Raw genomic sequence first — 23,384 nt, forward strand, 5'->3', positions numbered from 1 at the left:
GTCTTTCTCTGTCCAGACCTACTGTGTGCTGAAAACCCCGAGCTAGGGACAGATCTAGACGTGAGCTAAGGCACAGTCGGTCCTTAGGATCATAGAGGGATGCCATTCGCCCCAAATCCCGCCCTTCGGGATGACCTTTTCCAGCTCTAAAAGCTGACATCCCGCACCCTGGTGCCCAGCGGCCCCCTCGCCGAGCCCTCGGCCCTGCAATAGGCAGCAGCCCGTCCTCCTGGCTGGCTCGGGGCCGCGCGCCGCCCCTCCCGTCCCTGCATGACTGTTTCCAAACAAGTGCAGGTCCCTCAGCCTCTGCGTTTTCTGTGTGTTTCTCTTGGTTTTCTTTCTTGGCTTTTTTTTTTTTCTTGAATGAAATTCCTGCCAGCTAGGAAGGAAGGAGGGAGAGGGGAGCGAGCCAGAGCGTAGAAACTTTCCTTGACTCCTCCTCCGCCTGTGTCTCCCTCCCTTGGCAAGCCCAGCCCGTGAAACTCCAGAACTAAGATCACTCAACAATGCCTGCCCCTCTCTGACTGCGCCGTCCCCACGCGCTGCGCCCTCCGAGCAGCCGCCGCTGTTGCCGAGCTGAGCCGAGCCCGGGCTGCGCCCGCTGCGACCAGGAGGGAGACCGCCCGGGGTCCGGAGCTGGCTGGGCTCGGGAGAGGGAAAGGGCGAGGGAGCTTTGCCCGCCGTGCCCGCCAGGTGCCCTTCAACCTGCCGGGCGCCAAGATGCCCACCCTGGCCCCGCTCTGGGCCGTGTGGCTCTATGTTGTCGTGTGCCACGGCGGGGCCCCCCAGCCGGGGGCAGCGCCTGCCTGCCCCGCGCCGTGCCACTGCGAGGAAGACGGCATCATGCTGTCCGTAGACTGCTCCGAGCTGGGACTTTCCGAGGTGCCTGGGAACCTGAACCCTCTGACAGCGTACCTGTGAGTACTGGGCTCTCATTTCCTTCCTTTCTCCCTTGGCTCCGCCACTCCTGCGCTGGGGGCAGTGCCAGGCAGCCACTTGTTCTCAGTGCCCCCTGCCTGGGGCAAGGACTCCGCGGCGTGCCCTTTGTCCTAGGGGTGCACATCCTCGCTGGTCCATCCCTTTCCCAGTCACTTGCTGGGCACCGACAGAATTCTCTACTGCTGGGAGAGATTCTGATGTGTGTCCCCATCCAGGTGGCTCCTCCAGACAGGCAGAGTGGAAGCTAGCAAAAACAAGGTGTCTTTGCTCTGTGATTTTTCCAGTTGGCTAAGGTGGGTCACCTGGATCCCATGAACTCCCTCTCCAGATAGTGCAGGGTAATGGAAAGAGCACTGGTCCAGGGTTCGGGTCCCATCCCTGCTAACGTACTACCTGGAGGAGTCTGGGGAAGCACCTAATTTCTCTGGATTTTAGTTCCCACAGAGAGGGAAAGCAGAGTGAGAAGAGGGTATCAGGGAGAGCAGCATTGCGGTAACTGCCAAGAGGACTCAGGACTCCGGTCTGGAGGAGCATGAATAGACACTGAGCCACTATTTTTATTTCCTGAGCACAAAGTTTGAGGGGAAGAGAGACAGGGTAAGTCAGGGCAAGGCTGCTTGTCTTAAACAGGATGTGCTTCTGTTGAATCAAGGGTAAGGTAATCTGTTCCACTGTTCAGGGTAAGGAGACAGATTTTGTGGAGCTAACCCAGGATTGACATGGGGTACTGGGGCCTATTTCCTTGACAGGGGGTCCTCAGAGCACCCTCTGACCCTGGCCTCCCCTTTTCTCCCAAAGGCCTCCCTGAAGTTGTGTCCCAGGGGGGAAGCCTCTTCAGAGACACTAATTTGTGGGCAGACAATGAGGTTGAAAACCAGAGAACCATTTTTAGCGTCTGAGTTGGGGTGAGATAACTTGGGGAAGAGGGAGATGTGAAGGAGGAAGATGTGAAGGAGAGTTCTCTAGGGGGTAAGTTACCTAGTCCAGCTGTGTAAGACACTACAACCTGAAGAGAAGAAGGGTTTTGTCCTAACCCTCCCTGACTGGCTCTGGTTGCTAGTGGTGAATATAGAAAGGGAAAAGATTGGTTTCATCTGTAATGGGGCCAGGATGTTATTGGGGTGAATGGCTAAATGCCTATCCCTTACTCTATACCTGGGGAAATCACCCTCTTCTTCTTCTCTCCAGAGAGCTCCATCACTCTCTTTCTAGAGCAGATAAAATTGGGAAAAGTCCAAGGTATTGCAAGAAAAAGACGTTGGCTAAGGTTTGGGTAGCCCTGACATTGGGGTGTGGGACTGAGTTTCCTCTGTGGTTCCTCCTGGACAATAGGGGAGGTAACTAGTAGAATAAATGTCATGGTACAGTGGAAAGAGGACTTGAATAGGAGTCAGAAGAACTGGATTCAAATTCTACCTCTGAAACTTACCTAATAAATCATTTAATTATTGATGGACTTCAGTTTCCTATAAAATGAGGGGACTGAACTAGATAATCTTTGAGCTTTAGATCTCTCATGCTTTGATAAAAAGAGATGCTCCCTCTTACTCCCAGCTTGCTTTGGTCCCAGGGCTTTTGAAGGGTCAGTGGAACTGAGATGTCCATGCTGGGCAGTTCCTAGGAGTTGGACAATGGAGGAGATGATCAGAGCCAATTTCCAGGGAGGAGTAAATCTATCCATTACCTCCCACTCATTTTGGGAGGGATTAGGAAAGCCCCTTGCTCCCCAACTTCTCTAGCCTGAGAGTTGTGGACTTTGGGATCTTTCAGAGGTCCCAGGTTCAAAGCGAGAAACTCATTGACTTGCTGGTCTCCCATTCTAGGCTTCTAGTAGTCTTTGAGGGAACATAGGGAATGTGTTTCTGGCCTTCCACCTCTTCTCTCTCTTTACCCTCTTTACCTGTTCCAAAGAATCCAGCTTAGCTCAGGTGGGCAGGGGCAAGGTGGTCCTTCTCTGTAAGAACATCAGGAATGGAAAGGCCAAGACTCCACTCTTAGGGACTCAGGATAGTTGGGATGCTTTTTCCAAATGATGTTAGTCCTTTAGTGCTCAGGGAAACTGGCTTTTCCTGAGCTTTTTTCCTGGCTGATCTGTGCTGACTTGAAGCTTCAGGACACATTATCTCAGCTGGCTCCCGTCTGGATCCTCGAGTGGAGTTCTCTCCCAAAGAGATGACAGATTCCAAGGCAGGGCCTGGAATTTAGCAGGAGTCCTTGGAATCTGGGAGAGAAAGGGGACACAGGATTAAAACTGCATGTCTTCTCTGCCCTTGCTTAGACTGTGGAGGTATCAGACTTGGAGAATAGAACCCTTCTTTGTTTCAGTCCATTTAGATTTACCAAAAGTAATGGTGGTGGGGAACAAGACAGAATACAGAAGGGGATATTCTAGTTCTATTGAAATTCACAGACAGTCTAAAGTTGGGGATAATGTTAGATATTTATTTCCAATTTCCTAATTTTAAAAAAGAAAAAAATTGAAGGGAAAATGACTTATCAAAGATCTCCCAGTGGCAAAACAAGAATTTGAATCCAGGTTTGTTGATGAAATCAAAAGCTCCTTCCCCAAGCATCAGCTACATAGATGAACTGGTGTAGGGGTGGAGATAGATTCATTTTATCCTTTGCTATGTAGAGGAGACTTCTCCATGAAAAGGAAACTAAGGGAGCAACTAGATGGGGCAGTAGATAGAGCACTAGTTCTAAAGTCAGGAGGATCTGAGTTTGAATCCAGCCTCAGGCACTTAGAGGGACAAGTAAGTCCCTTAGCTTCTGTCTGTTGCAGTTTCTTTAACTAAAAAATGGAGATAATAGCATGTACGTCCCAAGGTTGCTGTGAGGATCGAATGAGGTAACATTTGTAAAGTCCTCAGCATAGTGCCTGGCACACAAAAGTAGCTTAATAAATGCTGGTTTTCTTCATCCCATGTTAGCTCTCACATTTGAGTTATGGTAACTAACAGACTTACTTATTGGGAAGATTTTCTAATGCCTTTCTTAAATTCTAAGTGTGATTTTCATCAATTTCCTCTTGGTAGGTCAAATTTTGAATTTTAGAGCTGATATCTTAGAGATAGTTTTCTTCAGTCTTCTGATTATGCAGATAAGAAAATAGAATACCAAAAAAAACTGATATATTCAGGATCATCCATTTAGTAAGCTAAGGATAGATTCTCCCCCTAACCCATATTTTGTGAAACTTCAAATGACACCATACCATGTCTCTTAAACTTCTCGTTCTCGAAGATAAAGGCAACTCCTACTATGAGTAAGAATGGTTTCATCCTTGTGGTTGTATTTCTGGTGCCTGGCATAATGTTTGGCACAGAGTAGGTGCTAAATAAATGCTTGTTCATTAGTTAAGGTACCTGTTCTGTACACAGTAGGGATGGCAAAAAATAGATGGAAAAGTCACCTTGGTGTAAGAATAGGACTGAATAAATGCTAAGTGAATTGAATATGAGGAAGGCAGCTTGATGTGGATAGAGGGTTGGCTCTGGAATCGAAGGATCCATCTTTGAATGCAGCTTTGGCAACCTATCACCTATATAGCTTTGGACAAACTACTGGATTATCAACCTTACCCTCTCTCTGTTGAATGGGGAGGATGAATTAGATGACTTCAGAGAGCTCTTCCATAGAGAGAGAGAGACTGTGGGGGATGAGTTGTGGAACACTTCCTTTAGTTCATACTTGATGAAATAATAATTGATGTATAGTCTTTGAGGGATGTGAGAGACATTAGAGAAAACATTTTTGATAAGGGAGTTCAGTCCCTAATCATTTGGTGTTGAAATAGTCCTTCAAGGTTGACAAAGTGCTAACTTTACAAGAACCCTCTGAAGCAGATAGGAATAAGCACTGAATCCATGATCTCACTGACAGGAGGGACTTCCAGGTGAGGAAATTTCCTCTTCCAGTGCAGATTAACACCTTTTCTGTAAGTATCCCTAGAGAATTGCTGAGAACACAGAAGGTTAAATCACTTGCCCAGGATCACACAGACAGTAGGTGTCAAGTCTCAGAAACAGACTTGAACCCAAGTCATATTGACCAGCTTTATCTCCTGTGCCCCTTTGCCTCTCAGCATTAATGATTATCACTAATTCATAGTTGAGAAAGTCCAAGTTGCTCATGGACAAAGTCTCTTACCCATCGTCAAGAAAGGCTAGTCAAGTGTTAGAATGCTGACTTAATTCAAGTCTTCTTACACCAAATCCAGTGTTTTTCTGGGTGTCAGGGGAAGATACTTACGTGTGTGTATATGGGGGAATCTTTTATTTCTCCTTCCATGGAATTGGTATTTGATGATGAAATAAAACAATCTGGATGACCTTTGGAGAGTCATGAGCTGAAGTATCTCTATAACCCTCGGAGGATCATATCATCCCTACCAAGTTAGACTTTGAAGGGACAATTTTTTTCCTATCCATAGAGGGAAGGAGCTTTCTCCCATGTGTCAAGATCTTGGAAGGAAGAAGCTATAGCATCTTCTCGGAGCATTTTCCCCAGAGGTAAGAATCCTTCCTGTTAGGAAGTTCTTCCTTATGTTTAACCTGAACTTTGCCACTCAGATCCAACAGACACGGGCACTTCGGGGCCCACCATCTGTCCTGCTCCATCTGGATTGAGAAGATAGAGCTTAAATCTCCACAGATCATTAGTGTCATTTCCCTTTCTCTAGGAAGATAGCTTTTCAGAAGATGGATGTTTCTTCCCCACCCCAGTAAAAAGGGCCCTGTCCTCGGTGCTAGGGGCTATGCAGAATAAGTAGGAAATTAGTCCTAAACTCTGGGAAGTTCAAACACTTAATCAACAAGTATTCCCAAAGTGCCTACCGCATGCCAGGCTTTGTACTGAACATTGGCAATCAAAGGATAGATTTATCTCTCTCCCTTCCCCAAACATGCCATCAATTGGATGCTCCCGACCCTGGGGAGACCTTGGAACCAGCTTCTCAGGCAGAAGATGAAGGTGGTTGAGGGCTTTCACTCTCCTGAACACACTAGAAATCTGTCCTAGCTTCTCGGTGGATTACAGGGGCAGAAGACACAAACCCTCAGGAGTTTCCAGGCTTGAAGGGGAAACCTCTGCTTGAAGAGGGACCTCCTTCCTCCCTGATAGAAAAGGATGTCTACCCACTGATTCCCAGTTTGCGACGTATGACTTGTGTGATTTGGGGTAAAACACTCCAGATCTTAACTTCCTCCTCTCTAAAATCAATGCATGAGATATTTTCCAAAGTCCTCTTCCTGATCTAGCAGGATCCTCCAATCTATCCCTGAGATTAGATTTTGCCCTGGGTCTCACTCCCTATGCTCCCATCAACTGGACAGTGACTCAGACAAGCCTATCAGGAGTAGCAGCTAGTCAGAGACAGTGTAGGGGTGCTGAAGAGAAGGGGGAGAGTTATTCCAAGAAATGGGGTCCCTGGGGGGTATCTCCTGTGCCAGCCTCACTCCAAAGCAAAGCCTGGGGGCCCGGGCTCATCAGAGGGCAGACCCCAGGGGAGGGTTAGGGGTGGAGGAGGTTTGGGGAGGGGGGCAAGGAGGAGCCAACACCCTAGTTCAAAGGAATGGCAGGGAACAAAGCCCTAGGCAAGAGAAAAAGGAAACCTCTTGGTTGGTTCTGGCATCAAGCATGGGGTGCGGTTGGGTGGGGTGTGGCTGGCGGAGGAGAAGAAAGCTTGGTTCAGAACAGAGTTGCCCCCCCTCCTCCATTCTCCACATCCCCACCCGAGGCCCCTTCCTCCACTACCCTATGAGCTTTCAACTTGGAGGCCCAGCTCCCCTCCCCTTTCTCCCCCCATCTCCCTGTCCCCAGGTTGGCATCTTTGTTTTGGCATTGGCCCCTTGGTGCTCACGGTTTGTCTGCCCCAAAGGTGGGTGGGGGTGGGGTAGACATACTCTCCAGAGGGAACAGAGATGAAAGGAAAAAAAAGAGAGCAATAGTCCAAGTTTAGAAGCCAACTTTTCTGGGACACCTCCCCCCACTCTGCCTCCTCAGCATCCCCCATCTGCTGTCTGGGAGATGTGTTGGGAATAGGTTGGAGAGGGTCCTGGTCTTTGAGAGAGGGGCTGGCCCTGCTTTTAAGACCCTCCTTGAACTAAGGACACTAAGGTGTCCCCCCCCCATTAATACTTTGACTTCCTGGAAAAGAGAGGACTTCAGGAGGAGTCTGCATTGAGTCTCCTAGGTTTAGGGACACTGAAAAAGGGAGGATTTATTTTCCTCACCCTTCTTCCCTTAGCTTCTAAAGAGATAGAGTCAGAGTTGGCAGTGGGAAAGGCTGTGTCCTTGCCCTTTGCCAAGGAGATATTTTCAACCTGAAAGCTCTGGCATTCTATGTCAAGGTATATGTTTGTAGAATCAAGCTTTTCTCCAAAAAATGGAAATTCTGAACAATTCTCCCCCCAGCAGCTCAGAGGACTTTGAATGTCACCCGTAGCTCCTTTCTCTTTCATGTTGTAGTACCTCCAGAGGGCAGTGTCTTCCTCTAAATTCTGTCCTCCGAAGCTGTGTGACCTTGGGACAAATACTCACCCTCTCTGCGTGGGGAGAAGAAGGTTGGGGATCAGGAGGACCGGGACAAGGACAGGCATCCTTGGGAGCTTCGGGTTCCTTAAGGAAGACACGAAGGATGGAGAATCTGAATCTGAGGGGAGGAGGAAGCACTTTCCAGATCTTTTTGCCCATTTTCTAAGCAAGCCTTTTCTAGTTGGCCCCACTTTAATGAAAAGGGGGTGTGGGATGCCCGTTCCCCTACAGTGGTTCGGGCCTCTCCTCTCTGTCCTCCAGACATGAAAGCCTGGGCCCCAGGAGGAGAAAAACACCAGAGAAGCCAAACTTGGTCAGTGAGAAGAGAGTTATTTTGGAAGCGGTGAGAGGGCATGGCAGGCGGAGGAGAGCTTTCAGAAAGCTATGGGGTTGGCACGTCGCCCCTCCCCCGGAGCTGTGCCAACCTGAGCAGCAGGCAGGGGCTGGGGCCAGCTGCTCAGGGACAGGGCACCTACAGAACTGAGGCTTCTTTTCATGTTCCCGCTCCCAGCCCCTTCACCCACTTTCTGCCATCTTTGCCATCCTTCCCAGAGGGCTGTCGGAGGAGGGATCTTTGGGAAGGACAAAGAGTCTCCTCTTTGTCCACCCTGTGTCCTGACTTCTCTCTAGCCCTTTGAAGACAGGTACGCCCTGGGACCAGCCCTGCAACACAGAGCTAAGGCTTGGGGCTGTAGCAGAGGCATTATGGCGAGCAGAATGGGGAGATCTGAATTCAAATCCTACACAAGGAACTTAAATCCTCTTGATGTAAAATAAGAAATGGGGCCAGATGCTTCTTCAACATTAGCCCTTGCAAAACCTTGTGTTTCAATCCCCCCAGATGGCAAGTAGTCCAATATATGTTAAACATGGTAGAACTATATGTTAAATCCAGTACATGCCTACAGATTTATACAATTATGTGCTGCTCAAAAAAAAATCAAATCAAACCAGTAAAAAAGAAAGAAAGAAAGAAAGAAAGAAAGAAATTGGGCTAGAAATGCTCCAAGGTCCTTTTTGGCGGGATTTGTATCACTCTGTGATCATAAGCGACAATCTATCTTACTCTTCTCCAGATGCTTCCAGGATGCCCCTGAGGTTGGCTGCCAGGTAGGTCCAAGCACGGACCATGAAGCTCAGTGAGTTTGATTCTCTTTGACCCAGTCGAGCCAGCCAAGGGCCTTCCCACTGAGTATATACCACATTAGTGGTAGGGCATATGCCATGCCCACAACCCTGATTAACCCTTACTCTGCCGTGCTCAGGCAAAACCACAGGGATTCTGAACTCCCCCAGGGATAGACAGCACTGTGGGTATCTCAGTTGGGCTACTGTAGCAGAAGCTGAATCCACATTGGAGGGGGGAGGCTTAGCACAGTGCCTGGCACACAGTAGGTACCTATTCTGTGCCAGGCTAAGCTCTGAGGATACAATTATGAGAAGAAAAGTCCTTGCTTCAAAGAGTTTACAGTCTGATGGAGGGAGACAACAGAAGGAAGCAGGAGAGCAGAGGAAACTGGAGATACACAGCACAGGGTATGTTGTTTTGTGGAGCTCAAAACAGGCAGAGAATTGCAGGTGCGAAGCAGAATAAGTTGAAAGTCCATTTTCTGCCCTATAAAAAAGAAGGCATCAGGAAGGGTTTTGTACTCTGCCATCTAGCCCTCCAATCTGAGAGGAGTGGAGGCTGAGAGAGGTCCTCCCACGGCTTCTGACAAATAGGGTTGTAACGCTCAAGGGAAAAAAGGTCTGGAAAGTTAGGAAGCACAATGGGGCCAGGAAAACCTGAGTTTAAATCCTGCCTCAGACACCAGCTGTGTGATTCTGAACAAGTCACTTCTCTCAGCCTCAGTTTCCCAATTTGTAAAACAGGGATAAGAATACTAGCTACTTCACAGGATTTCTCTGAGGATATGATAACATATAAAGTTCTTTGCAAACTTGAAGTGTTATACAAAAGCAGCTTTTTCTCCTCTTCTTCCTCCTCCTCTTCCTCCTCCTCTTTACTTCCTCCTCTTCCTTCTCCACTTCTTCTTCTTCTTCAAATTGGGGCTAGAAAATCTCATGAGAATAGAGATCAATATTATCTGAAAATATTTATTAAGGAACCGTATGTAGGTCACTGTGCTGAGTGCTGGAGGGAAACACAGAATAGGTTCTTACAAATCTGCCCTCAAACAGCTTATTGTTTGGTTGGATGAGAAGAGATCCTTTTGACCAGGATGTTCTCAGTGCATTGTGAGACACCCAAACAAGTGCAATGGGTATTCAGGTGAGGAACAGGATCAGATCAGGACAATCAAGGAAGGATTCAGAAAGGAACTAGGTGGACTTAGGCTAAAGCAGATAACTCAGATCTACTGATCCAGCCCTCTCTCCTGACTTCCAATCTCACATCTCCTACTGCCTACTAGACATCTTGAACTGGATGTCTTGTAGATGTCTTAAATTCAACGTGTCTAAAACTAAACTCCCTCCCCCAAACCCTCTCCTCCTCCCTATTATTGTCCACTCAGCTGCCAAAGTGATCTTCCTAGAGGGCAGGTCTAGCCTTGTCATTCTCCCCCTCTCTTCTTCCCACCCGTTTAAATAAACTTCAGTGGATCCCTATTATCTCCAGAACCATAAATGAAATCTTTTGTTTGGCATTTAGACTTTCATAATCTGGCTTCTTCTTTTCCACGCTCCCCTCCACAGTGTCTAAAACAGCAAGCAGTCTATTAACATTTATTAAGTGCCTAATACATATATTCTACATACATAGTAGGTGCATAATAAATGCTCATTGATTTGATTTAGCTGAGAGGAAGGATAATCCTAGATGTCCCTATAAAAGGACTGCACTTGTGTTTTCATTTTCACAGGGAACTCCCAGGTGAGATATTTCCCTTTATTATTGCAGGTCACCACCCACTTTGCAACGTAAAGTATTAGAGAATTGTCTAATCGCATATGGACTTATTTTTAAAACGTCATGTTTGATTTTTATATATATTGTTAAATACCTCCAAAGAATATTTTAATCTGGATCAGGACCCATTCAGGAGTGTAGTGATCTATGTTTGATGCCTTAAGAGTGATGAGAAGATAATATCTTGCCAGAGTCCCCCAGCCAGTATGACAGAAGCAGGGCTTCAACCCCTATGTTCCTGACTTCAGTACTGACCCTCTTTCTGCTATGTCTCACAGTCTCTTGTCTCTTGAGGTAGGGGCTCCAGGCATTAGGAATGGAGACTTAGATCTGTGATTTCATTGGCATAAGGAACTCCCATGTGAGAAATCTCTGTTCACTGATGTAGGTCACACTTGCTCTGCAATGTAGAGTTTTTTTAAATATGTATTTTATTTTCCTCCCAATTACATATTAAAAATATTTTAACATTTGGGGTTTTTCCCCCAGTGTTTTGAATTGCAAATTCTATCCTCTCCTCTCTCTCTGAGACAGAAAGCAATCAGATATAGATTAATGTATAGTCTTTTTTAAAATTCAATTTTATTTCATTTTCAGTTCTTCATTTTCTCCCCTTATCCCACCCACTGAAAAGGCAAAAAAATAAAAACTATTACAGATATGTAAAGATATTGCTGAGGGTCAAGTGACCGTTTTCATATATGATAGCAAATAAGAAGTGAGACTAGAACCTAAGGATTTCCCAGCTTTGGAGCCAACTCTTTACTCACTATTCCAAGATACCTCCACAAGGCTCTGAAGATCCAGAAATGAGAATAATATTGGGGGTCTCAGATGTATCAAACAATCCTGCTCCTTTCTCAATGGTCTGTGATGACATCCCCTTTGGGAATGGTTTGGAAAGACACTGGAAGTGACTGAGATTTGAAGAGGAGCTGTTCCTCTTTCAAACAATGTAGATTATTCCCAAGAGCAGGATTTTGGTGTCCTAGTTCCCCATTCCCATCCCCAGTTGCTTATTTGCTTTTGTCAGTAGGTGGGGGGTGAGGGGGTGGTGTTCTTGAGAGTGTCCAGGCTGAAGGAATGATGAGAGTCTTTGTGGGAATGCCAGGGATTTAGATGTTGTTCTTAGGCTGGAAGTCATTGCAATAGGAGGGCAGAGCTCCAGGGGGAGAAGGGCAGCTTTGTAGCCAGACCCCGAGGATCTGGTCACCTATCACCTGTCACCCCATTGGGCAATGTTCCTGTGTGCCCATGGTGGGGAGGGTTAGGTGGGGGCCTGCTTAGAAATGGAGAGGTATGGGATAAAATGACCTTGATCCTCCAGGGATCACACAATGGGTTGGGGACCTCATAACCTAGATCACTAAGTGAAATAGGGGTTGGAATCCCCCTTAAATTAAGCTCCACCTTTGGTAAGAGGGGGACAAGATCAGCAGGGACTGATGATCTTTCTTCAGACTTTGTAGAACCTGTTAACATTATTGCTCCCCATTCCTTGCCCTTTTGTACCCACATTCATCTAAGGGAGCACCTCAATTCCCACACCTGTCAATTAGGGAAGATAATCATAATCCCTGCTCTGCTTCCTCCTGGAGCTGTTGGGGAGGTCACATGGGGCTAATATCTAGAAAAACCCTGTAAAAAGTTCAAACAAGTCCCACTTGCTTTTATTACTTTGGGAAGGACGGTGGAACCAACAGAAATCTGCCCTTAAAGTTGGGACCGCCTAGACTCAAGTGTGGCTTCACATATACTCTCCATGGGTTCTTCCACAATTAACTTAACTTCTCAGAGATGAACCTAATCGCCAGAATACATTGGTAGAGGGAGGGAGGTTCTCTCTAGCAATGAAATCACAGATCAAATCCCTATCCCTCTATGGTTCAACGTCTGCATCTTGCAGGCATAGTTGTAAAACAAAATGATACAGAAACATTATCGATGTTATTCTCCTGTAGAGTGGATCTCCTTGAGGGCAGAGACTCAAGCTCTTCCCGCACCTTTACCTGTGCTCTGGGAGCTTACATTCTATTAGGGGAGTCGATAGGCAGACATATAAGTATATTCAAGCATGTGCATGCACACATACAAGCAATAAATTTAAGTTGGGATTGTGGGGAAGGTGCTAGCAGCTGGAAGGAAGGTCAGAATAGGATTTTTGCAGGAGATGGCTCTCAAACTGAATGTAAAAGGGATTCTAAGGGGGCAGAAATGAGGAGGGAGCTATTCCAGGAATGGAGCAGGGAGACAGGGGCTAGGGAAAGCCATTTTGGCTGGACCATAGGGTGAGTAGAGGGGATCAATGAGCCAGAAAGGTGGGTGGAGCCAGGATGAAAGGAGCTTCCAGTACCAGAGAGGAGTTTGCATTTGTGTCTAGAGATAATAGGAAACAATTGATGTTTATTGAATGAGGGATTGTCATGACTGGGTCTTTGCGTTAGAGCTATCATTTAGGCTTGTGATGTAGAGGAAAATATGCTGTGAAACAATCTTAGTGAAAGATTGCTTGAATAAGGGAGAGCCGGTTATTACAGAGGGGAAAGAAGGGAATATGTGTTTACATACTGCTGCTATGTGCCAGGTGCATCTTCAAGCCCAGAACCAAATCCTTGTCACTTTTTTCCTTTTAACATTTCATTATCTGTAGAGAAATGTATTTAAAGAAGAAGGTATTATCTCATTTGAGCCTCGCAGCAACCTGGGAAATAGGGGCTTTGTAGATTTTATAATGAGCCCCCCATTTCACAGATGAGCAAAATGCGGCAGAGTAAGTGGTTTGCCCAGAATTGCACAGCTTAGAAGTGTCTGAGGTTGGATTTGAACAGAGGGGTCCCAGAGCTCTCTTGTGTGTCCATCATGGGGTAGTCCAACGGAGAGGTAATGGGAGTATGGTGGCTATATTAGCCTACCACCACCCCATTTTCCTGATGAAGAAACTGAGGTTCATGGAAACTAATTGGATTATCTGAAATTACTCAGGTAGGTATGGCAGTCTCCATGGTGTCGCCTCTGCCCCACCCTCTCCTGTCTGGGAATGTTTTCCCCACCTCCAGGTATCCCCAGAATCTAGGGCAGGCTCTAGTTGGGGGGTGTGTAGGGGGTTGGGGATGGGAGAGATCAAATGTCCAGGAATTGTGAGTGTTGAGGCAGGAAGAGATGTAAACTAATCCCCTACCTTTGTGCCACAGGGCGGATGAGCAGGCAGGGATAAGAAGAGAAAGGAAGAGAGCTATTGTTTAGGACAAAAGTGGAGAATAAGAACTGGGCCTGGGACCCTGTGGGGGCCCACCCCTCCCCCAGCAAACATACTCACTCTCCTCCCTAGGGTGGCTAGGGACAGTCCCCAATTCAGCACCTGCTGGAGCCAAGAGAAGCCCATTGTCCCTCCTCCTGTCCCTTGGGAAGGCGGCAGAGAAAAGGATTTGGTGAAGTGGCCAGCTTCTGCCTCCCAGCACCCTCCATCCCTCCCCAGGCCCTCGCCCAGGGAGACCCACAATGCTCTGGGAACTGCTGAACTGGGAGATGGTGGAATTTAGGGAGGGAAGGGGCAAGGAAGCTCTGTCTCTTGACAGCTTAAAAAGACCCAGTGCTGGGGCTTAAAGAGAAATCGGGAAATGAGCTGAAAAAGAAACTGGGCATTGGGTGTAGCAAGAAGTCAGCTCTTCCCTCCAGCTGACTTGTGTTGGGTTTTCCTGAGAATCGGGCCGATTGGCAGACTGTGTGAGGGGGCAGGGGGCCCATCTGGGTCTTGGATGGCCTGGGATGGACCCTGCTGAAGGGGTCGGTGGATTTGGGAATTTTCTGGGCTTACAATTTCCAGAACTGCAGATGTCCAGGCCTGGACCCAGGCAGAGCAAGTGGAGGCAGGTCAGGAAGATGAGGTGGATGGGATTCTTGCTAGGATGGGGTTGTCCAGTTAAGGAACAGGGGAATCCTGGGCAGAGAAAGATTGGATTTAGGTGTGCATGTGGGGTGACTAGGGTATTTATCTCCATTTTACAGATGAGGAAACTGAGGCACAAAGCATGTTTAGCTGCCCAGGCTCACACAGTCAGCAAGTACATGAGGTGGGATTCCAATTCAGTTCTCCCTGACTGCAAACTCAGCCCTCTATGAACTGCATCATGGAGTTGCTGCTAAACAGAGCTCAGAATTCTGGTCACATCCCACCCAGTTCTCCCCACCAGCCTCCACCAGCCTGGACTTTCCTCCCTGAGCTTCCCTGCCTCGGATCTCTGCCAGCTCAGTACCAGTGGAGCTCTTGGGCAGTGGCTTTAGCTTCCTGGCAGCTCATCCCCTCTCCCCGGAATCAGTGTGAGAACTTGAAGGGCATCTGCTGGGCACTAAAGGGAAGCCTGGGCTGGCATCCGCTCTTAGATTCTTTTCAGATACCACAGGAGTCAGGCCCTTGCTTTAATATCCCATCCTTCCTTTCCGCCTTCACTTGCCTTGGAGTAGGGTGCCGCTGGTTTAGGATTCTGCCCCTGCCCCTGACTTGCTGCATATCTTTGGGGGCTAACTTTTCAGGTTCTCAATTTCTTCTTTAAATAAATTTCTCTAAGGATAATGGGATGTTAAAGGAGGTTAAAGGGGAAAAAGTGACAAGGATTTGGTTCTGGGCTTGAAGATTCCCAGCAGCCCAGGACAGAGATTCCACAAAATCGTGGAAAGTCAAGTGGGAAGGGAATGGAATTTATTCTAACCAGTGTCTGGACCCATCTCCCCTTCACTCCACAAGGGCCGTCTGGATTCCCACGAAGGGGCTCTGCTTCCTCCCAAGGTGCAGCTCTCAATGTTAGGAAGATTTTCCATGCACCGAGCCTAAGTTTGTCTCTCTGGAAATTCCACCCATTGCTCTTCGGTCAGCGCTTTGGGGCCCTTCCACATGACAGTCCTTCAAATACCTACAGGCAGCTATCATGTACCCACTTAAGAAGAGGACACCATGGTGTCCCAGCTCCAGGATTGCAAGTGGGCTCCTGGGGGGCTCTGGAGACCTTAGGGCCGGGTGGACACAGATTCCTCAGGCAGTGCCTGCCTCTAATCCGTCCATTCTCCGCTCCATAGTCTGTCCCTCTCCGGTACCTCCAAAGGGCTCGATGCCCAGTCTAGAACAAGGCCCCCCATTAACTATGTGCAGTGGGCGGAATGAGGAATGCCCACCTCCCCCTGCCAGCCAAGACTACGCCAGCTCTCCCTTCCATGCCTGATCCCTGTTCCTGAATGCAGAGGCCCAGGGTACTCCTCGCTTCTCCCTTCTTGCCCTGCAGAGACCTGCCAGAAAACATTAGTCCCAATGGGACAGATTAGCCCAGGAGTGGGGGAGTGGGGGGCAAGAGGTCATTACTCCCCAGTGAAAATCAGGGTATTTAGAGCTGTTGGGTGTGGGCCACTTTATTCATTTTCACAGAGAAAACTCAAGGGGGTGGATGGGTAAAATACTTGGGTTAATTCTCTGAATGCTGAATTCTCCTCTCCCCTCAATGAATTGAGATCTCTTGAAACCTACAGATCTAATTGCTTGACCTATGAAGTTTTCTAAGAAGACCTCGGTTTAGAAGTTTAGATTGCCAGAATTATGATTAAAGCTAATCACTGAATATCAAATCTAACCCCTTAATTTTACAGGTGAGGAAAGACCAGAAAGGTTAGATAATACCCTAATTAATAAGTAAGTGGGGAGGTGTCCAATTTTTCCAGACTCCCAGTTCTTTCCACTTATACTCTACTGTCTGAGGGACCCTCTTGAAATCATCTTGCTCAGTTCTTTGCCTCTAGACTAAGCTCAGGTGAGGGTTGAGTTAATTCCAGATGTCACAACTTCTAAAACATTGTTTTGATTTTTCATCACTGTGATCATGAAGAAGTTCTGCCTAGTGTCTAAATTGAATCCCTTTTGCTAAAGAGTCAAGAGTTTTCCCTCTTGTTCTGGCTGGAATAGATGTCATCAAGTCATATTAGAATCGAAAGAGACCTTTCCAATCTTCAAATCTAATTCCTTCATTTTAGAGATAAGAAAACAGGCTCAGAGATTCAGTGATTTGATCACAAAATAAATTATTGGCAAAGTTTAACCTCCAGTCTCTTTATTCTGGTTTTAATCTTTTTGGTCACAACTGATTCCTGTCCTACTCACAAAGCTCTCTCTCAGACTGTTTTTTGTTTTGTTTTGTCATTTTTTGTTTTTGTCTGGTATCTTTTTTTTAACCTTTCTAGGTGACTCGAGATGTTTGGTGCCCTCAACCAGGTTCTCATTCAGTCACATCTGATGTCACATCAGGGTTCTGGTTCTTACTCAGCTCAGCACCAGCCATGGCAGGCTGAGTGACAGTGACCATTCGTGGAGAAAAACAGACTATGTCTCAAGAACTCTTCCCTTTCTGCTGGTTTAGGTCTGGGAGAGAAGATGCACCAGGAATCATCCCGAATTCCTTCACTCACAGTCAAAAGCAATCAAAGCAGCAAGGGCTTTTCCAGAAGGATCTCTATCCTGATTATCAGTTACATCCTCTCCCAACTACTCTTGGGTCCCACCAGCTCAGACTCTCAAGCTACAGCTCATTTCCTTACAGTTCTAGTGTTTTCCACCATTCTAGGCCAAACCAAGTTCAGTCTTCACTAGTTACAGGAAACCTCTGCACTCACCTGTCCCGAGCCATTCAGTCCAATTTATGTATCTTCAGCTTTGATCAGTTAGATTAGTTTGAACTTGGTTTTCTCTCCTGTGCTTCTCTCTCATTAATGGGAATCCCGTGAGATCAAAAACCATAGCTTCTTCTTTTTCTATTTTACCTTCCTGACTCCCTGTCCTTTCTATTGCCTACTGTCAAGTGAGATATTCGTAAAGCACTTAGTGCAATGTCTGGCACACAGTAGCTGTTTAATAAATCCTTCCTTTCTTCCTCTCTCCCTTCCTTCCTTCCTTCCTTCCTTCCTTCCTTCCTTCCTTCCTTCCTTCCTTCCTTCCTTCCTTCCTTCCTTCCTCTCTCCCTTTCTCCCTCTTTCCTCCCCCCTCCCTCTTTCCTCTTTCCCTCCTTTCTCCTTCCCTCTCTTCCTTCCCCCCTCCCTACCTCCCTCCCTTCCTTCCCCCCTCCCTGCCTTCCTCCCTTCTTCCCTCCCTCCCTCCCTCTCGTCCTTCCTTTTCTCCCTCCCTGCTTTCCTTCCACATGACCTTTGTTTATAAAGGCACCTGTAATCAAAGTTGCCGTGTGAAGAGGGAAAGTGTTTGGTGTCCAGCCCCCTGACTATACTTCCCCACAAAAGAGAGGCCTTTATATGCTCCCCAATAAGCAACTGCCATGGGGTTTATATTTATCCTGATCTTGGGTTTAATGCAGGACAGAATGACTCGCAAAACACCAAAAACCTCTCAGGAGAGAATGGGGACTTAGTTCACGTCTTGAGTGATTCCCTGGAGAGGGCCATTGGGGGCATGAATGCTTGGCCTTTGGCTTATGGACACTGGCTGAAGATCAGAAGATCAGGAGATCAAAAGATGGGGAGATCAGTGGCACAGCAGGTGGTCACTTGGAGGCGCCAGAGGCTGCAGCTGCTGCCTCATCAGTCCTGGGACTGACCCAGGACTCCCTCCCCTCCTGTTCCCTTCTCCCCAGTCCTTTTCCAGCCAATCAGAAACCCAGACAGGCTCCCCTTCTGCCCACCAGGGGCTCCCAAGCTACACTGTTGTCCCAGATGCAGACCAGGAGCGGAAGTGGGACAAGCTCTGGCTGACATTTATGCCAACCTTTGGGGGCACAATTCAGGTCCACTGGGTACCAAGAAAGAAATCATATCCTCCAAACCAGTTCAATTCCCGACACCCTGGCCGGGCAGTGCAGAAAGTCCTATTTTCTATCTCGCTTGGCTATCTAGTCTCTGACCTTGAATTTCTGGCTCCTGTGGCAGACTCCATCCAATCTTACTATAGCATGGGGGATGTTAAACATCAGAAAAAACTCTAATGGAGACTCAGGGTGAATGCAGTATTTGTTCCCCTAAATGTTGGATAAAGAAAGCGTAGCGTTTGACAAGGCAGGCAAGTGAGGGGATGTTGGATCCTACCTGGGGAAGATGATGGCCAGAATCACTCCTTATCCAGAAGCCTATCATAAGTCCAGTACCAGGGCAGGGCAGGGGAGAAAGGCCAGATACTATAATAATAATAATAATGGTTAACATTTATGTAGCACACTTCTTGTTCCTTTTCAGTCCTGTCTGATTCTTCATGACCCCATTTGGAGTTTTCTTGGCAAAGATACTATTTCCTTCTCCAGCTCATTTCTTCAGATGAGGAAACTGAGGCAAACAGGATTAGGTGACTTGCCCAGAGTCACCCAGTATCTGAGGCTGGATTTGAACTCAGGACAAAGAAATGTCTTCCTAATTCAAAGCCCAGCACTTTATCCACTGTGTCACCCAACTCCCCTACATAGCACACACTTTATATAAATTATCTCATTTGCTCCTCACAGAAATGCTGTTCCATTAGATTCCTTCAGTTCTTATTCTATAGATAAGAAAACTGAGTCCCAAACAAGTTAAATGACTGACCAATCCAGTAAGTATCCAATGCACAATTTGAATTCTGGCTTTCCTAATTCTTCCAGGACTCTGGCTGCTATACCACCTGGCTAGATGAGACAGAAGTCTTGCTGGGTAGTGGCTTGTGTTGATCAAATGAGATAGTAATTATAAAACACTTAGCACAGGGCCTGGCACACAGCAAGCATTATAAAATGTTTATTATTATTATTAATTATTGCCTTCCAGGGACCAGGTGGAGAATTTTTCATGAGGTGGGCAATCTTGAATTCTTTTTAGCTACACAAATCACTTTACCTTTTAAGCATTCTAGACCTCCAGCTTCTTAAACTGTGGATTGCAACTCCAAATGGAGTCTTCTAACTGAATGTAACGGTTGCAAAATTAGGATTTATCATCAGTAAATATTTGGTTTGCATACCTAATGTATCGATATGCCTTTTAAAAAAATTTGTAATAAGTTTGTTTATTTTTAATACACATTGCTTTATGAATCATGTTGGGAGAGGAAAATCAGAGCAAAAGGGAAAAACCATGGAAGAGACTTAAAAAAAAAAAACAGAAAAAAAGAAGTAAACATAGCATGTTGCAAGTTAAAATCTTAAGAGGGTTGTCTAGACCAGGACTTCTTAATTTTTTTTCTACTACCCAGCCCTTTTTGCCCAAGATTTAAAATTTTAGAGAAGGTGCCAACCTGCATTGGTGGAGGGAATTTCCTTATCTGAGAGATAATAAATGAATGCATGAAATTACAGTCTAGTCTCTATCTCTAGAAAATCAATATGTTGGTATTGCTACAAATGTAGCAGCTACTAGTTCATCAGCTTCAGATAGTATTCAAGGAGAGGATATCACAGCAGTGAGGGGAAGACAGAAAGTTTGAGGATGTGGGTATGTGTAAGTGTGTATGTTCACGTATATGTGTGTCTATGTATATGTATCAAGGAGGTGTTATTCCTTGGGAAGCCTCTGACTGAAGAACAGTCCTGGAGTGGAGCCTAATTTCCCATAATTGCCCACTAAGTCTGTGCCCATCTTCTGCTTGGCTTTTTATCTTTATTCTCCTGTTGAGCAGGAGACTGAACAGGAGAAAGGGTCGCAAAGGAGGAAGAGGAGAAAGGGGAAAGGGATAGGTGCTTTGTATTGTAGCTGTCAAATCAAACATGGTGCAAGTGGTTTTAAGTCTCCAAGATTCAGTTTACTCAATTTTAAAATGAGAACATCTCTAGGAACCTCTAAGTTTAATGTTCCATAATTCTATTGTGGGGTGACAAAGTGATCACTGGCTTTGAATATGATCCTTCTCATAATTTTCATAGGTCATTTGGGGAAATTCCAGGTTCAAGCCAGAATGGGTCAAATAATCCAATCTGGAAAAAAAAATGACTAGTCAGTATGTTCTATTAGGCTGCCCTGATGGGTGTATCTATGTAGCATGGTAAATTAGGGTGAATTTCCTTTTTTCCAAATCTAGAAACTGGGGCTAGAAAGAGAAGAAAAAGGAAGGGAGGAGAGGGGTATACAGGGAAAAGAGGGAGACCATCCAGTTAGGACTGTAGGCATTGAACAAATCAGTGAGATGAGAGAGGAGCCCTGCAGGAAAAAAAATGTCCTTATCCCACCCCCATTCCCCAACTTTCTCCCTTAGACATACCTCTGCCTGTCTGTTTATCCAGTAAAATAAAGACAGCAGGACTAGGAGCTTCAGCTAAACAAAGAGCACGGCGGATGCGGTGATCTCAGCACAAAGCTAAGACTCCATCCTGGTGGGCTCCTCTGCTTTCTCTGGATGCCCTCACCTGCCCCACCTGTCTCCTTCCAGCCTGGCTCCTTGGGCTGGGTAGGCAGAGGAGGGTGAATTTCTGGCTGTAGTAATAATAATAGTTCACGTTAACACAATACTTTGCAGCACACAAAGAACTAGGCTTGCAGCAAGCCCATGAGGTAGGTAGGAGCTTTGATGCATTTAAGGGATCTGTGATCTCATCAATATGAATTTTCCTTCTATGGGTGAAAAACATAGTCCCTCCAGCATCATTTCATCCATTCTCGTCTATGTCTTTCCATAAATCTTCCAAAGATGATGCACCCAACTCCCTCAGAGCCTTTCTTGAGGCTGGATTGATATGATCATAGTGAACATTTATGTAGCTTCTTAAAGCTTATAAGATGAGGTAGGAAGAGCATTATTTGCATTTTATGGAAGAATGCTAAGTGCTAGCTTAGAAGTACACAATGACAGTATAAGAGCTGGGATTTGAATTCAAGTTTCCTGACTCCAGGATTTGGAAAGAGTCTCCTGACTCTTTCCATTACACTGCAGCACTTAGGGTGAGCATCTGTTCTCTCTCCTTAATACATGACCCACATGCTTATTTTTCCAGCTCTCCATGTCCTTGGTGTCCTTCATGCTTCTTCTGGCAATGAAGTCATCAGCGGTAACTTGCTACCGCCTCCTTGTGCCCACCATGTGTCTTTCTATTGCCCTTTGGATTACTTGTAATTTTGATTCTTTGAAGATTACAGTGTTCTATCATTCATATCTGCAGAGCAACCTTAGGAGAATACTAAAGTAAAAAAAGTTGGGCATTTCCAGCACAAGGAAGTTCGAGGTAATTGAAAATACTGTGACATTCCCCCAAAGCAATCAAATCTGAGCTCTTTTTTTTTTTTTTTAAACTAAATACTGGGCCATCTCATTTTCCATATTTTTTCCCCCTAAAGCACTGGTTCTCTCTGTGTGTGTCTCTGTGTCTGCCTCTCTGTCTCTCTTTCTTACTCTGTCTGTGACTCTGTATCTGTGTCTGTCTCTGTCTCTCGTACACTGTGTGTGCATATATACAAACATAATATACATATATATATATATATATATATATACACACATATATATATGTATATGTAACTCACTGGGTTGCCCATCCAACTTCATGTCATAATCTAAGCAGTATATTTTTCATCCGCTTGCTTTTTCTAGTGTAGATGGGTAGTTAAATCAATCTATTATGGGTGTGGATTCTATGAAAAAGATCTATAGTGTTTTAGGGTTCACTGAAATCAATGCAATGTCAATTCAAATAGGAGAACCTTGCTGTCAGTAGAGAATCCTTTTGTTTGGACTTTATGAAGAGTCCCATTCATGACACTCTGAACAATTGAGGTGAATGTGTCTCTGTTTCACAGCTCTCTTTGATGTTAAGACTTCTGCTATGGCAAAGTAGAAGCTGGGGCAAATTGTCTGGAGTCAGAAAGGCTTCAAGTACAGGCTGAGAGACAGATTGTGTGTCTTACAGGAAGGTCTGCCTAGCTAAGTTCAGATAAGATTATTACCAGATAGACTATAAGATAATGAGTTTCTCAGTCGGACTGATTTTTGAAGGTGTTTACTAAATCAGAGAGAGCTTTTTATCTGCCTCGCTAGAGAGAATATCCACACCAACAAAAGCATGAGTCCTTGAAGTATTGGTGTTAATACTTGGTTTTTAGCATTTGTCAGTCGTATAATTTAAATATATGAACAGAGATATTTTGTATGAGAAGAGTCTTCAAGACTTCATTTTTACTGAGTCAAATGCTTTTTAAAAAATCAGTAAATAAGCACAGAGTGATATGACCTATTTTCTGTACTTCTCAATCAATTCTGTGACTAAACTGTGGTTCCTATAGAAAGCCATTTGGGAAAGCCAGCTTGGTGACTTTTCATGTTTAAATCAAGGATTCCCAAAGACACTCAAGAATTTTATAGAGATCAATAGTTTAATGTCTTTTTCATTGCATTTATTTTTTTTAATGTGGTAAAAGTAATTTCTTTCTCTTCCTTTCTTTTTGGAATTTTCTGATCTATTAAATAGCTTGAATATAGATCCCTTAATGCCATCTCTAGCACAGATTTCTTCTATATGTCTTTGGACGATCCAGCTACTCTTCCACTTTTATCTTAAGTTCCATGGCTACTTCCATGCAATTCAATTAAACACCTTTTGTGTACAGAGCACTGGTTGGAATACAAATTTCAGATAAGTCATATTTATTGACCTCACAGAGCTTACAATCTATTAGGATACAGTTTAATACTGCTTTCCAATATCTAGGAGACTCCCAATCTAATACGCTGGGTACTAAGACTGGTAGTGTTCAAACAATGGTTGGCAGGTACTGTTACTAATGAAAATATACCATAATTAAGGAACCTGGACTATTTTGTTTTACCTCCGCATGTTGTTCTTCAGATATAAATGCTCTTGTAGATGGCGCATTTAATTTCCAGTTCTCTCCAGTCTCATTTTTTCCTCTGTTGTTGTTACTCTGGTTTTGCAAGTGAACCTGAACACCAAATTGATGTTGCCCTGGGCTGCCATGCCTCTGCCTTTGGCACAGAGATTGACAATTTGCTGGCAGAGTCAATTTCTGGATGCCTTAACCATCATCAGTGCAGTGACTACTTTGCACTAAG

At 45.6% G+C, this 23,384-nt stretch overlaps 1 protein-coding gene across 1 annotated transcript in view; it reads left to right on the top strand.

Moving 5' to 3' along the window:
- Positions 1 to 406: 406 nt before the first annotated feature.
- Positions 407 to 23,384, top strand: part of LGR6 (leucine rich repeat containing G protein-coupled receptor 6) — a 153,504-nt gene continuing 130,526 nt past the window's right edge. The window contains exon 1 of the mRNA XM_031937137.1: positions 407 to 917. Coding sequence (XP_031792997.1) covers positions 721 to 917 — 197 coding nt within the window. The 5' untranslated portion in view covers positions 407 to 720. The remainder of the gene's footprint in view (positions 918 to 23,384) is intronic.

This window comes from Sarcophilus harrisii, chromosome 4 (genome assembly GCF_902635505.1).
Source record: "Sarcophilus harrisii chromosome 4, mSarHar1.11, whole genome shotgun sequence".
In the NCBI taxonomy this organism is placed as follows: Eukaryota; Metazoa; Chordata; class Mammalia; order Dasyuromorphia; family Dasyuridae; genus Sarcophilus; species Sarcophilus harrisii.